The following is a 17,822-nucleotide window of genomic DNA, read 5'->3' on the forward strand; positions in this document are numbered from 1 at the left end:
TAAATAGATACAATGTTTCAACCGCTGTAAATGTGAAGGAACTGTCAGAGAACTGTCAGAAATAGCGGAGCTCTCTGCAGGGACACTTTTTGCTGTACTGGAATTCTTCTTCTTTTCATTCTTCTTCTTCTTTTCATTCTTCTTCTTCTTCTTCTTTTCATTCTTCTTCTTCTTTTCATTCTTCTTCTTCTTCTTTTCATTCTTCTTCTTTTTATTCTTCTCATTCTTCTTTTCATTCTTCTTCTCATTCTTCTTTTCATTCTTCTTCTTCTTCTTTTCATTCTTCTTCTTCTTCTTTTCATTCTTCTGTTCATTCTTCTTCTTCTTTTCATTCTTCTTCTTTTCATTCTTCTTTTCATTCTTCTTCTTTTCATTCTTCTTTTCATTCTTCTTTTCATTCTTCTCATTCTTCTTTTCATTCTTCTTTTCATTCTTCTTCTCATTCTTCTTTTCATTCTTCTTCTTCTTCTTTTCATTCTTCTTCTCATTCTTCTTTTCATTCTTCTTCTTCTTCTTTTCATTCTTCTTCTTTTCATTCTTCTTTTCATTCTTCTTCTTCTTTTCATTCTTCTTCTTCTTCTTTTCATTCTTCTTTTCATTCTTCTTCTTTTCATTCTTCTTCTTCTTCTTTTCATTCTTCTTTTCATTCTTCTTCTTTTCATTCTTCTTCTTTTCATTCTTCTTTTCATTCTTCTTCTTCTTCTTCTTTTCATTCTGCTTCTTCTTCTTTTCATTCTTCTTTTCATTCTTCTCATTCTTCTTTTCATTCTTCTTTTCATTCTTCTCATTCTTCTTTTCATTCTTCTTCTTTTCATTCTTCTTTTCATTCTTATTATTCTTCTTTTCATTCTTCTTCTCATTCTTCTTTTCATTCTTCTTCTTCTTCTTTTCATTCTTCTTCTTTTCATTCTTCTTTTCATTCTTCTTCTTCTTTTCATTCTTCTTTTCATTCTTCTTCTTCTTCTTTTCATTCTTCTTTTCATTCTTCTTCTTCTTCTTTTCATTCTTCTTCTTCTTTTCATTCTTCTTTTCATTCTTCTTCTTCTTCTTTTCATTCTTCTTCTTCTTCTTTTCATTCTTCTTTTCATTCTTCTCATTCTTCTTTTAATTCTTCTTTTCATTCTTCTTCTTTTCATTCTTCTTCTTCTTCTTTTCATTCTTCTTTTCATTTTTCTTCTTATTCTTCTTTTCATTCTTCTTCTTCTTTTTATTCTTCTTCTTTTCATTCTTCTTCTTCTTCTTTTCATTCTTCTTCTTCTTCTTTTCATTCTTCTTCTTTTCATTTTTCTTCTTCTTCTTTTCATTCTTCTTTTCATTCTTCTCATTCTTCTTTTCATTCTTCTTTTCATTCTTCTTCTCATTCTTCTTTTCATTCTTCTTCTTCTTCTTTTCATTCTTCTTCTTCTTCTTCTTTTAATTCTTCTTTTCATTCTTCTTCTTTTCATTCTTCTTCTTCTTCTTTTCATTCTTCTTTTCATTCTTCTTCTTCTTCTTCTTCTGCTTCTTCTTCTTCTTCGTTGTGCCCCGTGACTGCCCAAATGAGTGAAGTGTGCGGTGATTCTAAGATCGACGGCACTCATCTGCATGTCATACTGACTGACAGTATTATTTCTCTTCCCCAGCAGACTCCAAGGGCATTTAAATTAAAGGTACAGTGTTCTGCACTAATATAAAGGCTCTCTGAAGCCTAGAAACCCTTTTAATAAGTTAAATTCGCAGCGAATAAATTCGCATCGAATCAAATTTCTCCTGCAAATTCGGCGAATCAGCCAAATCGAATTTTTGAATAATTCGCTCATCTCTAGAGAACACCCTGCATCCACAGAGTAAACGTAAAGTGATCTCTGAATCTCTCACGGCATGGGACCCAAAAGCTAGTGGATATCAATAGAGTATCAATGTCTACTACAGTGAATTCCAGCTTCTAGAGGGATCCCACAGATATGGTATATCCATAGCTACATTGGCCCAAGCTGAACCATTAGGACTATATACAGTTATCCATACTTGGAATTCTTCTGTAAAGCAGAGACTAATATGAAAATTAGGCCAAGCATATCTGGAGATACCTGACCACAGATTAGGAGCTGCAACCTTCACTGGTCCCAGTACCCAATCCTTACATCACTAAACCAGAGACACTTTAATGACTGAACATGAATATAATAGGGGATATTTGTTAATTGATATTTCCAATTCAAACTCTTCTCATAAACATCATCCAGCCCTTTCTTCCAGTAAGACGTAGTCAGGAGAACCACCTGTCTTATGATTACTATACATATTATGTATATCAGAAGTCTTAAAATCTTCAAATTGTGACACTCCATTCAGTATATCAAACTTTTCTACTGGAAGCTAAGACTGTATGACCTCCGGGAATGGATATATACACTTCTGATGGTCACCATTCTCCGGTCACCGGACAGATCTTTATTGAATGTCCATGACATATCTATATATTTAGCTCTACGTTTATGTATTCTGCTCTTTTCATTTTATGTATTATATGAATTATAAATAAAACTTCTATTTATATTTTCTCTTCAGGAAACACAATTACATTTAATCAGAGTCCAGTTATTCGCAATTATTATTACTATTATTATTATTATGACAACATCACCGATTATGTTTTTATAAGTTCCCATTTGGTAAAGAATCCAGCTGTGGGATCTTGGACCCTAAATGTTCAGGGTAACGGAACACTAAATATTCAAATATTAGGATTTGCTGGTAAGTTCCATCATTCTATATACAGTATCACAACAAAATGTTACAGGCTCCGATGGTTTTAAAATTAATGGTGCAGTCTGATGCAGGCATTGCATCGCCTCCTCACCACCTGTTTTTACCCCCTAAATGCCAGACTACCGCACCACAGCCACATGTGTTGTCTGCACTTGCCTGGCAGTTGCTGGGTTGCCCCATTCACTGGAAGGGGGTAAAATTTCTGCAAAGCATTGTAGCTGTGGCATGTCTACACCCCAATCTGCTACCTTCCCAGCTAAATAGAGAGTAGTTAAAAGGTGGAAAAATTTGGCTCAGCTGTGGGGTTTTGCCTCCTCTGTCACCCAACTAACTGTGTAAATGAGTCCTTATTGTCACCTTCACATTTACCTGACATTCCCTCAGTCTGTATATGTTTTAAAAAAATTGCCCCCACTTGCTAGAGCTGACCAGCCAGGCACACACAGTATGTAACAAAGAGCTCAGTATGTGAGCAAGAAACCCACATTACGGAGTCCCAACAGAGAACCAATCTGCGGCTTGAAAAAATATTTTATGGAAAAATATCAAAATGTCAGTAGTAGCTAATATCCCTTCAACCTACACAATTAAAACCAAATGACAATGTTGTCATGCACAGTATAACCACCGCCCGGGCTCACAGACATACCAACCACACGCACTGGGACATGCACTGAATGCAAGCTTAGAAACATGAGTAAGGCCAAAGGCAATATAATGATGACCAGCTGTGCTAAACCAATGAATCAGCTGTGTCATCTATGACAGTATTACAATGGAAGTATAATTGTGCTGGCCACTATAAGAGCTTGGGCCAGGGGTATGGCCAAAGTTGGCCTCAATGGACATATGTATTAATAGCAGTCCATAATGTCCATCAGTCAGAATGAATTATCTCCAATCAATGCTGGAAACTCAAGCTTCTATTGAATTGCCTATACCTGCAATCAAATCATGCTACATAGATGATAAGTACGGCAATGCCTCCAGTGGAGATAGCAGCAGAAGGCATCACAATTAGCAAACTGAACATATAGGATCAAGCTAGAGCAGCAAGTTGGAGTTCAATGGCAAGAATTCAGAAATGCGATATGGGTAGCCATAATCCACCCGGCATGCAACCTGATATCCCCGTGGCAAAACGGGCAGCACCACCCCTGCTATAATAATACCAGTCAATATGTCCTTTAGCACTGGGGGTTGCTTTAAGAAGAGGCTCCATCTAACATACAAGGGTCCCCCTAAGAAAGCACCATTGCCTGATGCTGAGGGCAACCCTTCAGATCCCATAGTATCCAGGAAGGAGTATGGCAAGGAAGGGTGCTTATGTGTCCCCTATCGGGGCAAGTAGTCCAATGCCTTTCCTTTTTTTTTTTTTTAAGTCCGCAAACGTGCAACTATAAACGTAAAAACCCGTAAGTGTATCACAAAAAAAGTGCAAGTGCAAAACACCACACGAAAAAGTGCACTTAGGGGTGTGCTGTGTCCTACCCCTAAAGGGGCTTGGACCGCTTACCCTGATCCCCCGGGGCACGAAGCTCCTGACGGGGACAAGGTTCCCAATTGGTCCTCCTGGCCAAAAGGCCTGGTGGACCACCGTTCCTTGTGTCCAGACGAAGCCAGACACACAGTACTTGGTCAGGGGGCTCTCCCAAAGAAAAGCCCCCTAGGGATCAGGGGAGGAAGGAACCAAAAGGCCACACATCCTCCCCCTAGACTTCAGGGTAGGCCCGAGGACCCACACCCTCCATCCGTGAAAACACACACATAAGCGAAAGAAAAAGTGACAAACGTGGGAGGTGAAATAAATTAAATAAATAGAAAATAAAAAAAGTGGTACCGTGCCAAATTGTGCACAGACCAGGCCCTGAGGCCCGTAGAAAAAATTGCCCTGGTCCTAGCCAAAAGGCCTGGTCCTTAGGGCGCTGTGCAAAAAGAGTGTAAAAACAGTGACCATGTGCCATCTTCACACTGTGGGGTCCCACACCCAGGTGTTACTAGTGACACCCCTGAGAGCGTCTACTCAGGGGGCACTGAGTTTGCAGACTTTCTGCCTCCACAGCCCCTGGCCAGACCAAGGTAGATCCATCCAAATCAGGAGGTACTGGGTCTTTCCAGTCTTCCCGGAGGAATTACTCCCAGGGCGCCAGAACGCATCATGGCGCTCCCCGGTTTCTGTCCCTCCGGTACCAGCCTTCCGGACCCCCATCATACCAGTGAGGGTACTATACAACAGCCATCCCCGCAAAGCTAGAATGGCCGGGAGCACCCCCACTGGACACTGATAAGAACAGATACTACACTTGATCTTAGCCAAAAGGCCGAGAAGCCTTTCCCCTGATGAATTGGATTAAGGAGTCCTTTGTGTTTTCCTATGAAAATATTCTGCAATTGTTGCATTTACAGTCCCAGAACAGAGCTCTTACTTAGCTAGTAGTGAGTTCTGAGATTGGAAGGAAGTCATCAGAGCCATACATTCAACTTCTCAACAGAGATTGGTTTTATAACTGGCAATTTAGTGCTACATGGATGTGATTCCAGCCATTCCTCCACCAGCAACAAACAGGCAAATAATCTTGTGTACAGAGTGTAAATGAGAACCATTTTATTGTACTGGACACCAACATTCATTACATGGAAAACTGATTTGCATTTGTTAAGAGGACGAAAGCTAATTTTCTTATTCTCCTATCTCTTGCAGGGATGGACATATCAGGTAAGTCTGACAGATAAAGGTACTGTAAGTATTTAGGATGTATTTATACCATTTCCATACTGATTAGAACATAGTATGTGTGCAATACAGAAGGACTAGTACAGAGGGTCACTCTTAGGGCTCTTCACACTTGACTAAATGTCTAACTCTTCAAAAATGCTCCTATGGCATTAGACAGGCATTAGTGAGCTTTAGTATGGGCATCTAAAAGCGTTAAAAATGGTGCCCAAACATCCTATATGCAGTTTTATAAGTGTTAAAACCACACTACAAACACCTATAATAAACTCTAATGGTATCAACGCAAATGCCTCACAAATGCCTTGCAAAACGCCTGCCGGGCATATGAGGAGCATCACCATAGACTTGAATTGGAGGCGTTGAAAGGCTTCAACTCCTCCTGACTCGATATGAGGCTTCAATTTTGAAGCACCGCAACGCTAATGCTTCATGTTTTGCTATGTGAACAGCACTATGTGCCACCGTTAGTATAATTTCCATAGGCATATGAGAAGCGTTAAAAACACCCCACAAATATCTGTTTTCAAAGCTAGTGTGAACTAAGCCTTACAACATTAATATCTAAGACACACCGCCATTCCGACACAACCTGGATATGTTTTATAATATTTTGGTGTGTTTATTATTTTTAATATTCAGATTTTTTTGCTGTATAACCTGATTATTTATCTGTATCAGTTGTATCTATAGTGCCTGTTGGTTTTGTTCTGGACATTAATACTGAAATTTTATAGGTAGGCCACTCCTATCCTCATATCGATGAGTGGTTCCAAATTATTAATAATTACTGCAGTATGGAACAGACACAAAAATATACACCAGCATCTTTCCAAATCACTGTTCTGTTTATTCTGCGCATTTTACATTTTTTAAACACATGATTACGTAGGTATGACATTAATATTACAGTTGTACTTTGATGGTAACAAGGGGCATTACCAGGAGTGGACTGACAACTCATGGGGCCCCCGGGCAATAGGGGATCATGGGGCCCCTGTGTCCTTGCCCAAATTCAAAAAAGCCTATGAAAAAGGTACCAGGGGCATCTCATGGGGCCCCCTACTGACCCCGGGCCCTCGGGAAGTGCTCGAGTTTCCAAATGGTCAGTCCGTCTCTGGGCATTACATAGACAGGCTCATTTCTATCAGGACTTGAAGGAATGTAGTCAAAACATTATTAGTGCCATGTACACAAGGAGTGCCGTGTACAATACATAGGAAAAGCATACAACATAGAATACAATGTTTTACAGAATTTACAAATTTATTTTATGGTCTCGATATGGAATAATAGGAAGAAGAGGCACAATGGTCTCACGGTCTTGATATGGAATAATAGGAAGAAGAGGCACAATGGTCAGTGGACACAAGAAGAGCAGGAGACCTAAAAAATGGGGTTGATTTACTGAAGGCAAATAGGTGGTTTACTTTGCAAGAAAAATTGCACTTTGCAAGGGAATTTGTTCCAGAGATTAGTGAACGAGGTGAAACCCTGTTGCCTTCAATCATAAAATCATATGCAAGCAAAAATGATGTTTTTTTAAAATTCTTAGTTTAGTGGTATGACACAGGTACAATAAAAATGGTAACTTTACAAAACTGACAGATAACAGTAGACATCAATTACAGCATCCAAGAGTAGGTACAATGATCTATAAACAGGACCGCCCAAAAAAACTGTCCAAGGTTTAGATGGTAAATGGACCATCGTCTATATTGCAAGGCTACAGCTGTCAAGGGCCTCTTACAGCATGTCCCAATGACTACAACAGGAAAGGACAGGTCCCGTTATTTGTAATGAAGGGCTGTTGTCAACTGAGGTGAAGACTAAGGCGAGGTAAGCTATCACCATCTGTGCATACTTAGTTTTTGTGTATATTATAAATAGAAAAGGATATGAAAAGAAAAAAAAAGAAAAATTATGGAAGGAAAGGAGGAATAAAGAAAGGCAAAAGTAGAAGGAGAAAGAAAAAAAAAGGGTGGGGGGGTAGGGTAATTGAATAAGGGAGGAGAGTGATGTTGTGGGGGGGGGGAGTAGGGTAATTGAATAAGGGAGGAGAGTGATGTTGTGGGGGGGGAGCATGGTGAAAGTGGGGAGGGGGAAAAGAAAAAAAATCCTCTCATTGAGTAGGAGACACAAAGGCAGAGCAGGCAGCACCAATCATATGTGTACAGGAGAATCTGTATTGAAGAAATTTGTCAGAGAAACAGAAGAGGTCCCAATAGAGCCACTTTTATTTTTTATGGTCCTCCGATTTATCCCGGAGCTCAGCGGTCAGGTTCTCCATCTGCTCAATATCATCCACTCTTGCAAGCCATTGGGCCACTGTAGGTGCGGACTGTTGTTTCCACTGACACGGGATGCAAGCCCTGGCAGCATTTAGGAGATGTTTGCGGAGGGATTTGTGGTAACATTTTCTTGACATTGGGGTAAGATTTACAAAGACAGTGGCTGGGTTATCCCTTAATGAAATGTCGGTAAGTTGATGTATAAGTTGGAGTACAAATTGCCAAAAAGTTTGCAGTTTAGGGCATTCCCAAAATATATATAAAATGGTGCCCAGGTGTTGGTCACATTGCCCGTGGTCAGTTTAATTGGGAAGAGTTTTGCAAGGATTGATTGGGTCCTATACCATCAGGTTATGATTTTGTAAGTAGTTTCTTGATACTTGCTGCAAAGGGAGGATTTCTGTGCCAAAAAGAGGATACGATCCTTTTGGGCATCTGTAAAGGTAACTCACAGACCCCTCTCCCATTTCGTAAGAAAGAGTGGGTCCACTGAAGCGTGGACACCCAGCAGGGTTTTAAAAGAGATAGAGAGTGATCCTCGGATGGAGCCCTCTCCTAAGCAAAGTTCCTCAAATTAGCTTTTTTTTTTCTTAATTTTCTTTGCACGTAATTGGACATTCTTTGCAAAGTAAAATTTCACCACATTCAATCAGCTCTGGGGCAATTTCCCTTGCAAAGTGCAACTTCTCTTGCAAAGTGAACATCCTGTTTGCCTTTGGTAAATAAATCTCTATGACACCTTGTTATGGACTACTGACCCCCATATGGGTCTCTTGGCATCTTTCACTCTCCATTGGGGGTTCTCCTTTTCCAACTATTTGTCTGACACTTACAATTAAATTAATCTTTAGTTGGACTTTTATAATAGCCACAACACCTGGGAAGGTTGGCACACTGAGGTCAGGAGGATTGGTGGAAAAGAACCAGGAACCAGGAAAGTACCAGGGGTGTATGCAGAATGTAGGACACTTATCTCCCTCTGTGATTGATCTCAGAGGTCTATTGCTGCACCCATCTATAAGAATGTTTTTTTTCCCCAGAAATTAACCTACTTTATTTTTTTTTGTTTTACAACAATGACAATCTCTTACCTTCCCTCACATTTTGTTTTAAAGGAAACTGCTCTGATTCATATTGTCACCCAAATGCAACGTGTGGAGAGTTTGGTGGGGACCAGCAGTGCACATGTAAAGAGGGATTTGCGGGAAACGGATTGTATTGTGAGGACATGGATGAATGCCAAGACCTTTACACCAACACTTGTCATTTTTCTGGAGGTGGTTCCTGTGTGAACACTATCGGATCTTACACCTGTAGTTGTTTTAGAGGATTTGAGTATTACAAAGAATTTGGCTGTATTGACATTGATGAGTGTGCGGACCGCTCTCTGAACGACTGTGATCCAGGAGGTATATGTAGAAATTCTATTGGATATTACACCTGTACTTGTCCTGATGGATATTATGGAGATGGAAGACACTGTGAGGTCAATGAATGCCAACAAGGATCTCCATGTAACTCCAGTGAAGACTGCATTAAGTACATTGGATCCTATTCCTGTATTGACCCTTGCTTCAACCACACCGTACTTAGTGACCCCTGGCGCAGCACTTCTAATACGTATAATTATAGTGGTTATCCGACGTATCCGAATACCTGGTATCACTGTGACAACACCTTGTCTGGATGGTATCGGTTTAAAGGAGAATATGACCAGCAAATCCCCGAACACTGCCTACCAGAGTGCAGCTGTGGGACTACTATCCCCATTTGGATGAACGGCTCCCACCCTACAGTCAGTGATGGCATTGTTAATCGTACAGCTTGTTCCGCCTACTATTTTGATTGCTGTACTCAGCCTACTAATATTTCTGTAAAAATGTGTCCAGAAGGATTTTATGTGTATAAGCTACAAAGTACGCCATACTGCGACTTCGCATATTGTACAGGTAAGTATGGATATTACATATGCGCTCCTTCACATTTAACCAAAATGATTTCTCATTGTATTTGTAATCAGTTTAAGATTTAAGAATTATCACAAGTTCATTTGTGTCCTATTCCTGTTTAAGAAGTTGTGTTAATCCAAATCAAATCATCAAGTGTATTAATAACCAAAAATCTTGTAAGTTTAATTTTTCCTGTTGAGGAAATCTCCCTTCATTCAAATCCCGGAGACTCCACAAGAAGAGAAAATCTCTGTAAAGTGAGGAGAAATCTTCTCTTAGATAGTTGTCACCCAAACAGGAAAAATGTATCCTCTCTTTCTGTTCTACTGACAACTGTAACTTGTTGGATTACCTTTCTCTCTCTGTCCTGGTGACAATGGAGATCGGGACTATTAGAGAGGGGGAAGCTCTCTGCCAGGACATAGATAGCAGTAAAGACTAGACTGGGCTTCTAAACAATTCATGATAAAAGCACTGTATGGATATTCTTTTTCTACACATGAACTTTAAGTACGAATATCAGTGTTATTCAGTTACATACTGTACATTATATTGCTAAAAGTATTGGGCCGCTGGCCTTTCCACACACATGACCTTTAATGGCCCCCCAGTCTTAGTCCATAGGGTTCAATATTGAGTTGGCCCCGCCCTTTCCACGCACATGACCTTTAATGGCCCCCCAGTCTTAGTCCATAGGGTTCAATATTGAGTTGGCTCCGCTCTTTGCAGCTATAACAGCTTCAACTCTTCTGGGAAGGCCGTCCACAAGGTGTATGAGAGTGTCTATGGGAAGGTTGGACCATTCTTTCAGAAGCACATTTGTCAGGTTAGGCACTGATGTCGGGGGAGGAGGCCTGGCTCGCAGTCTCCACTCTAATTCATCCCAAAGGTGTTCTATGGGGTTGAGGTCAGGACTCTGTGCAGGACAGTCAAGTTCCTCCACCCCAAACTGGCTCCTCCATGTCTTTATGGACCTTACTTTGTGCACTGGTGCGCAGTCATGTTGGAACAGGAAGGGGCCATCCCCAAACTCTTCCCACAAAGTTGGGAGCATGAAATTGTCTAAAATGTCTTGATATGCTGATGCCTTAAAAGTTCCCTGCACTGGAACTAGGGGGCCAAGTCCAACCCCCGAAAAACAACCCCACATCATAATCCCCCCTCCTCCAAACTTTACACTTAGCACAATGCAGTCAGGCAAGTACCGTTCTCCTGGTAACCACCAAACCCAGACATGTCCATTGGATTGCCAGACAAAGTAGCATCTCCACTGCTCTAGAGTCTAGTGGGTGCATGCTTTACACCACGGCATCCGACGCTTTGCATTGCATTTGGTGATGTAAAACTTGGATGCAGCTGCTCGGCCACGGAAACCCATTCCATGAAGCTCTCTACGCACTGTTGTGCTCATCTGAAGGCCACACGAAGCTTGGAGGTGGTGCGCCGCTTCCGTTTGACAACTTTAATGCGTGGTGTTTATTTTAATAATGTGAGCGCCATGCATTTATTTTACCTGGAAATTTTAAATAAACGGAATTACGCTATGTGGCCGCTCTCTTCATTCCCTATGAGTGTCTAAATTTATAACCACTGCATCTCCACGACTAAGGAGCATATCCAATCCGAGAAGAACTACAAGTACCAGCAGTGCCAGTATCTTCCCACTAAGCGTATTAGACTCTTATTCAAACCTAAGAGTCCCCGCGAGTCGGTGAGCGAGGGGCGTCACCGGTGGGGAGCACAGTGTGTCTCTTAGCACTTTTAAGAAGATCACAGCACAGATACGGATTAACAGATTGAACGGTTATGCTCAGTGTATGGACTTTGAGAAGAATTATTGTATAATCAGACACAATGTATATGTTGGTGAAATTATGATTAGGCAGAGCTTGACTACTATTATTGTGTAAAGACCAGTTATAGGTCAGGCCCTTTTCCATTTGTTTGTACTGTTGGTGAATTGGTGAGGAGACCCACTGGATACCTTTGGTGCCTTTGTGCTCTTGCTGGGTGTCCAATGCTTCCCTATACCTTTAAGGAGGGGTGGGCTCCCTTCAGACATATCTGCCATCAATCTATCCATCATTATATATGGGCCCAACTTTGGAGTCTCTCAAAATTATAGAGTTAGGACTGCAGTACACTGGGGTGCCATGATGTGTCCACTGCAGCTTACACATATATTTGCAAATGTATGCCAACTAAACCCCTTGATTTTAAGGTGAACAGTTAGACAGGGTAAATTTGAATTGCTGCAGGCTGGCTGGTGAGCTGTGAATTTTTGTTTGTTGTTTTTTTTACTAGTTCTGGAGGGAAATTATTCCACATTTTCACAGCTCTTACTGTGAAGAAGCCTTTCCGTATGTGGAGCTTAAATCTCTTTTCTGTGATGATCTGAAGGTGAAACAGTCAATGCTAAGTTCACTATATAGACCACTTATGTATTTATACATGGAGATCATATCCCCCTTATGTATTATACATGGAGATCATATCCCCCCTTATGTATTATACATGGAGATCATATCCCCCCTTATGTATTATACATGGAGATCATATCCCCCCTTATGTATTATACATGGAGATCATATCCCCCCTTATGTATTATACATGGAGATCATATCCCCCTTATGTATTATACATGGAGATCATATCCCCCCTTATGTATTATACATGGAGATCATATCCCCCCCTTATGTATTATACATGGAGATCATATCCCCCCTTATGTATTATACATGGAGATCATATCCCCCTTATGTATTATACATGGAGATCATATCCCCCTTATGTATTATACATGAGATCATATCCCCCCTTATGTATTATACATGGAGATCATATCCCCCCTTATGTATTATACATGGAGATCATATCCCCCTTATGTATTATACATGGAGATCATATCCCCCCTTATGTATTATACATGGAGATCATATCCCCCCTTATGTATTATACATGGTGATCATATCCCCCCTTATGTATTATACATGGAGATCATATCCCCCCTTATGTATTATACATGGAGATCATATCCCCCCCTTATGTATTATACATGGAGATCATATCCCCCTTATGTATTATACATGGAGATCATATCCCCCCTTTATGTATTATACATGGAGATCATATCCCCCCCTTATGTATTATACATGGAGATCATATCCCCCTTATGTATTATACATGCAGATCATATCCCCCCTTATGTATTATACATGGTGATCATATCCCCCTTATGTATTATACATGGAGATCATATCCCCCCTTTATGTATTATACATGGAGATCATATCCCCCCTTATGTATTATACATGGAGATTGAATCCCCCTTATGTATTATACATGGAGATCATATCCCCCCCTTATGTATTATACATGGAGATCATATCCCCTCTTATGTATTATACATGGAGATCATATCCCCCCTTATGTATTATACATGGAGATCATATCCCTCCTTATGTATTATACATGGAGATCATATCCCCCCTTATGTATTATACATGGAGATCATATCCCCCCTTATGTATTATACATGGAGATCATATCCCCCCCTTATGTATTATACATGGAGATCATATCCCTCCTTATGTATTATACATGGAGATCATATCCCCCCTTATGTATTATACATGGAGGTCATACCCCCCTTATGTATTATACATGGAGATCATATCCCCCTTATGTATTATACATGGAGATCATATCCCCCCTTATGTATTATACATGGAGATCATATCCCCCCTTATGTATTATACATGGAGATCATATCCCCCCTTATGTATTATACATGGAGATCATATCCCCCCTTATGTATTATACATGGAGATCATATCCCACTTATGTATTATACATGGAGATCATATCCCCCCTTATGTATTATACATGGAGATCATATCCCACTTATGTATTATACATGGAGATCATATCCCACTTATGTATTATACATGGAGATCATATCCCCCCTTATGTATTATACATGGAGATCATATCCCCCCTTATGTATTATACATGGAGATCATATCCCCCCTTATGTATTATACATGGAGATCATATCCCACTTATGAATATACATGGAGATCATATCCCCCCTTATGTATTATACATGGAGATCATATCCCCCCTTATGTATTATACATGGAGATCATATCCCCCTTATGTATTATACATGGAGATCATATCCCCCCTTATGTATTATACATGGAGATCATATCCCCCCCTTATGTATTATACATGGAGATCATATCTCCCCTTATGTATTATACATGGAGATCATATCCCCCCTTATGTATTATACATGGAGATCATATCCCCCCTTATGTATTATACATGGAGATCATATCCCCCCCTTATGTATTATACATGGAGATCATATCCCCCCTTATGTATTATACATGGAGATCATATCCCCCTTATGTATTATACATGGAGATCATACCCCCCCCTTATGTATTATACATGGAGATCATATCCCCCCTTATGTATTATACATGGTGATCACATCCCCCCTTATGTATTATACATGGAGATCATATCCCCCTTATGTATTATACATGGAGATCATATCCCCCTTATGTATTATACATGGAGATCATATCCCCCCTTATGTATTATACATGGAGATCATATCCCCCCCTTATGTATTATACATGGAGATCATATCCCCCCTTATGTATTATACATGGAGATCATATCCCCCTTATGTATTATACATGGAGATCATATTCCCCCTTATGTATTAAACATGGAGATCATATCCCCCCCTTATGTATTATACATGGAGATCATATCCCCCCTTATGTATTATACATGGAGATCATATCCCCCTTATGTATTATACATGGAGATCATATCCCCCTTATGTATTATACATGGAGATCATATCCCCCCTTTATGTATTATACATGGAGATCATATCCCCCCTTATGTATTATACATGGAGATTGTATCCCCCTTATGTATTATACATGGAGATCATATCCCCCCCTTATTTATTATACATGGAGATCATATCCCCCCTTATGTATTATACATGGAGATCATATCCCCCCTTATGTATTATACATGGAGATCATATCCCCCCCTTATGTATTATACATGGAGATCATATCCCTCCTTATGTATTATACATGGAGATCATATCCCCCCCTTATGTATTATACATGGAGATCATATCCCACTTATGTATTATACATGGAGATCATATCCCCCCTTATGTATTATACATGGAGATCATATCCCCTCTTATGTATTATACATGGAGATCATACCCCCTCCCCCCCCTTATGTATTATACATGGAGATCATATCCCCCCCCCCCTTATGTATTATACATGGTGATCACATCCCCCCTTATGTATTATACATGGAGATCATATCCCACTTATGTATTATACATGGAGATCATATCCCCCCTTATGTATTATACATGGAGATCATATCCCCCATTATGTATTATACATGGAGATCATATCTCCCTTATGTATTATACATGGAGATCATATCCCCCTTATGTATTATACATGGAGATCATATCCCCCCTTATGTATTATACATGGAGATCATATCCCCCCCTTATGTATTATACATGGAGATCATATCCCCCCTTATGTATTATACATGGAGATCATATCCCCCTTATGTATTATACATGGAGATCATATCCCCCCTTTATGTATTATACATGGAGATCATATCCCCCCTTATGTATTATACATGGAGATCATATCCCCTCTTATGTATTATACATGGAGATCATACCCCCTCCCCCCCCCTTATGTATTATACATGGAGATCATATCCCCCCCCCCTTATGTATTATACATGGTGATCACATCCCCCCTTATGTATTATACATGGAGATCATATCCCACTTATGTATTATACATGGAGATCATATCCCACTTATGTATTATACATGGAGATCATATCCCCCCTTATGTATTATACATGGTGATCATATCCCCCTTATGTATTATACATGGAGATCATATCCCCCTTATGTATTATACATGGAGATCATATCCCCCCTTATGTATTATACATGGAGATCATATCCCCCCCTTATGTATTATACATGGAGATCATATCCCCCCTTATGTATTATACATGGAGATCATATCCCCCCTTATGTATTATACATGGAGATCATATCCCCCTTATGTATTATACATGGAGATCATATCCCTCCCTTATGTATTATACATGGAGATCATATCCCCCTTATGTATTATACATGGAGATCATATCCCCCCTTTATGTATTATACATGGAGATCATATCCCCCCTTATGTATTATACATGGAGATTGTATCCCCCTTATGTATTATACATGGAGATCATATCCCCCCCTTATTTATTATACATGGAGATCATATCCCCCCTTATGTATTATACATGGAGATCATATCCCCCCCTTATGTATTATACATGGAGATCATATCCCTCCTTATGTATTATACATGGAGATCATATCCCCCCTTATGTATTATACATGGAGATCATATCCCACTTATGTATTATACATGGAGATCATATCCCCCCTTATGTATTATACATGGAGATCATATCCCCTCTTATGTATTATACATGGAGATCATACCCCCTCCCCCCCCCCCTTATGTATTATACATGGAGATCATATCCCCCCCCTTATGTATTATACATGGTGATCACATCCCCCCTTATGTATTATACATGGAGATCATATCCCACTTATGTATTATACATGGAGATCATATCCCCCCTTATGTATTATACATGGTGATCATATCCACCTTATGTATTATACATGGAGATCATATCCCCCTTATGTATTATACATGGAGATCATATCCCCCCTTATGTATTATACATGGTGATCACATCCCCCCTTATGTATTATACATGGAGATCATATCCCCCTTATGTATTATACATGGAGATCATATCCCCCCTTATGTATTATACATGGAGATCATATCCCCCTTATGTATTATACATGGAGATCATATCCCCCCTTATGTATTATACATGGAGATCATATCCCCCCCTTATGTATTATACATGGAGATCATATCCCCCCTTATGTATTATACATGGAGATCATATCCCCCTTATGTATTATACATGGAGATCATATCCCCCCTTATGTATTATACATGGAGATCATATCCCCCCCTTATGTATTATACATGGAGATCATATCCCCCCTTATGTATTATACATGGAGATCATATCCCCCTTATGTATTATACATGGAGATCATATCCCCCTTATGTATTATACATGGAGATCATATCCCCCCTTATGTATTATACATGGAGATCATATCCCCCCTTATGTATTATACATGGAGATCGTATCCCCCTTATGTATTATACATGGAGATCATATCTCCCTTATGTATTATACATGGAGATCATATCCCCCCTTATGTATTATACATGGAGATCATATCCCCCCTTATGTATTATACATGGAGATCATATCCCCCCTTATGTATTATACATGGTGATCATATCCCCCCTTATGTATTATACATGGAGATCATATCCCCCCTTATGTATTATACATGGAGATCATATCCCCCCTTATGTATTATACATGGAGATCATATCCCCCCTTATGTATTATACATGGAGATCATATCCCCCCCTTATGTATTATACATGGAGATCATATCCCCCCTTATGTATTATACATGGAGATTATATCCCCCCTTATGTATTATACATGGAGATCATATCCCCCTTATGTATTATACATGGTGATCATATCCCCCTTATGTATTATACATGGAGATCATATCCCCCCTTATGTATTATACATGGAGATCATATCCCCCCTTATGTATTATACATGGAGATCATATCCCCCCTAATGTATTATACATGGAGATCATATCCCCCTTATGTATTATACATGGAGATCATATCCCCCCTTATGTATTATACATGGTGATCATATCCCCCTTATGTATTATACATGGAGATCATATCCCCCCTTATGTATTATACATGGAAATCATATCCCCCCTTATGTATTATACATGGCGATCATATCCCCCCTTATGTATTATACATGGAGATCATATCCCCCCCTTATGTGTTATACATG

At 39.6% G+C, this 17,822-nt stretch overlaps 1 protein-coding gene and 1 pseudogene across 1 annotated transcript in view; one reads left to right on the forward strand and one right to left on the reverse strand.

Moving 5' to 3' along the window:
* The window catches only part of LOC149459559 (uromodulin-like), an 81,225-nt gene that overhangs the window by 25,749 nt on the left and 37,654 nt on the right, over window positions 1–17,822 (forward strand). Inside the window, 3 exon segments of the mRNA XM_089680964.1 lie at window positions 2,551–2,736; window positions 5,453–5,467; window positions 8,892–9,725. Of these exon segments, the coding sequence (XP_089537090.1) occupies window positions 2,551–2,736; window positions 5,453–5,467; window positions 8,892–9,725 (1,035 nt within the window).
* LOC149459560 (U2 spliceosomal RNA) lies at window positions 4,969–5,084 on the reverse strand (annotated as a pseudogene).

This window comes from Staurois parvus, unplaced genomic scaffold (assembly GCF_062004578.1).
Source record: "Staurois parvus isolate SC_StPar_1 unplaced genomic scaffold, SC_StPar_1.0 ptg000254l, whole genome shotgun sequence".
Classification (NCBI taxonomy): Eukaryota; Metazoa; Chordata; class Amphibia; order Anura; family Ranidae; genus Staurois; species Staurois parvus.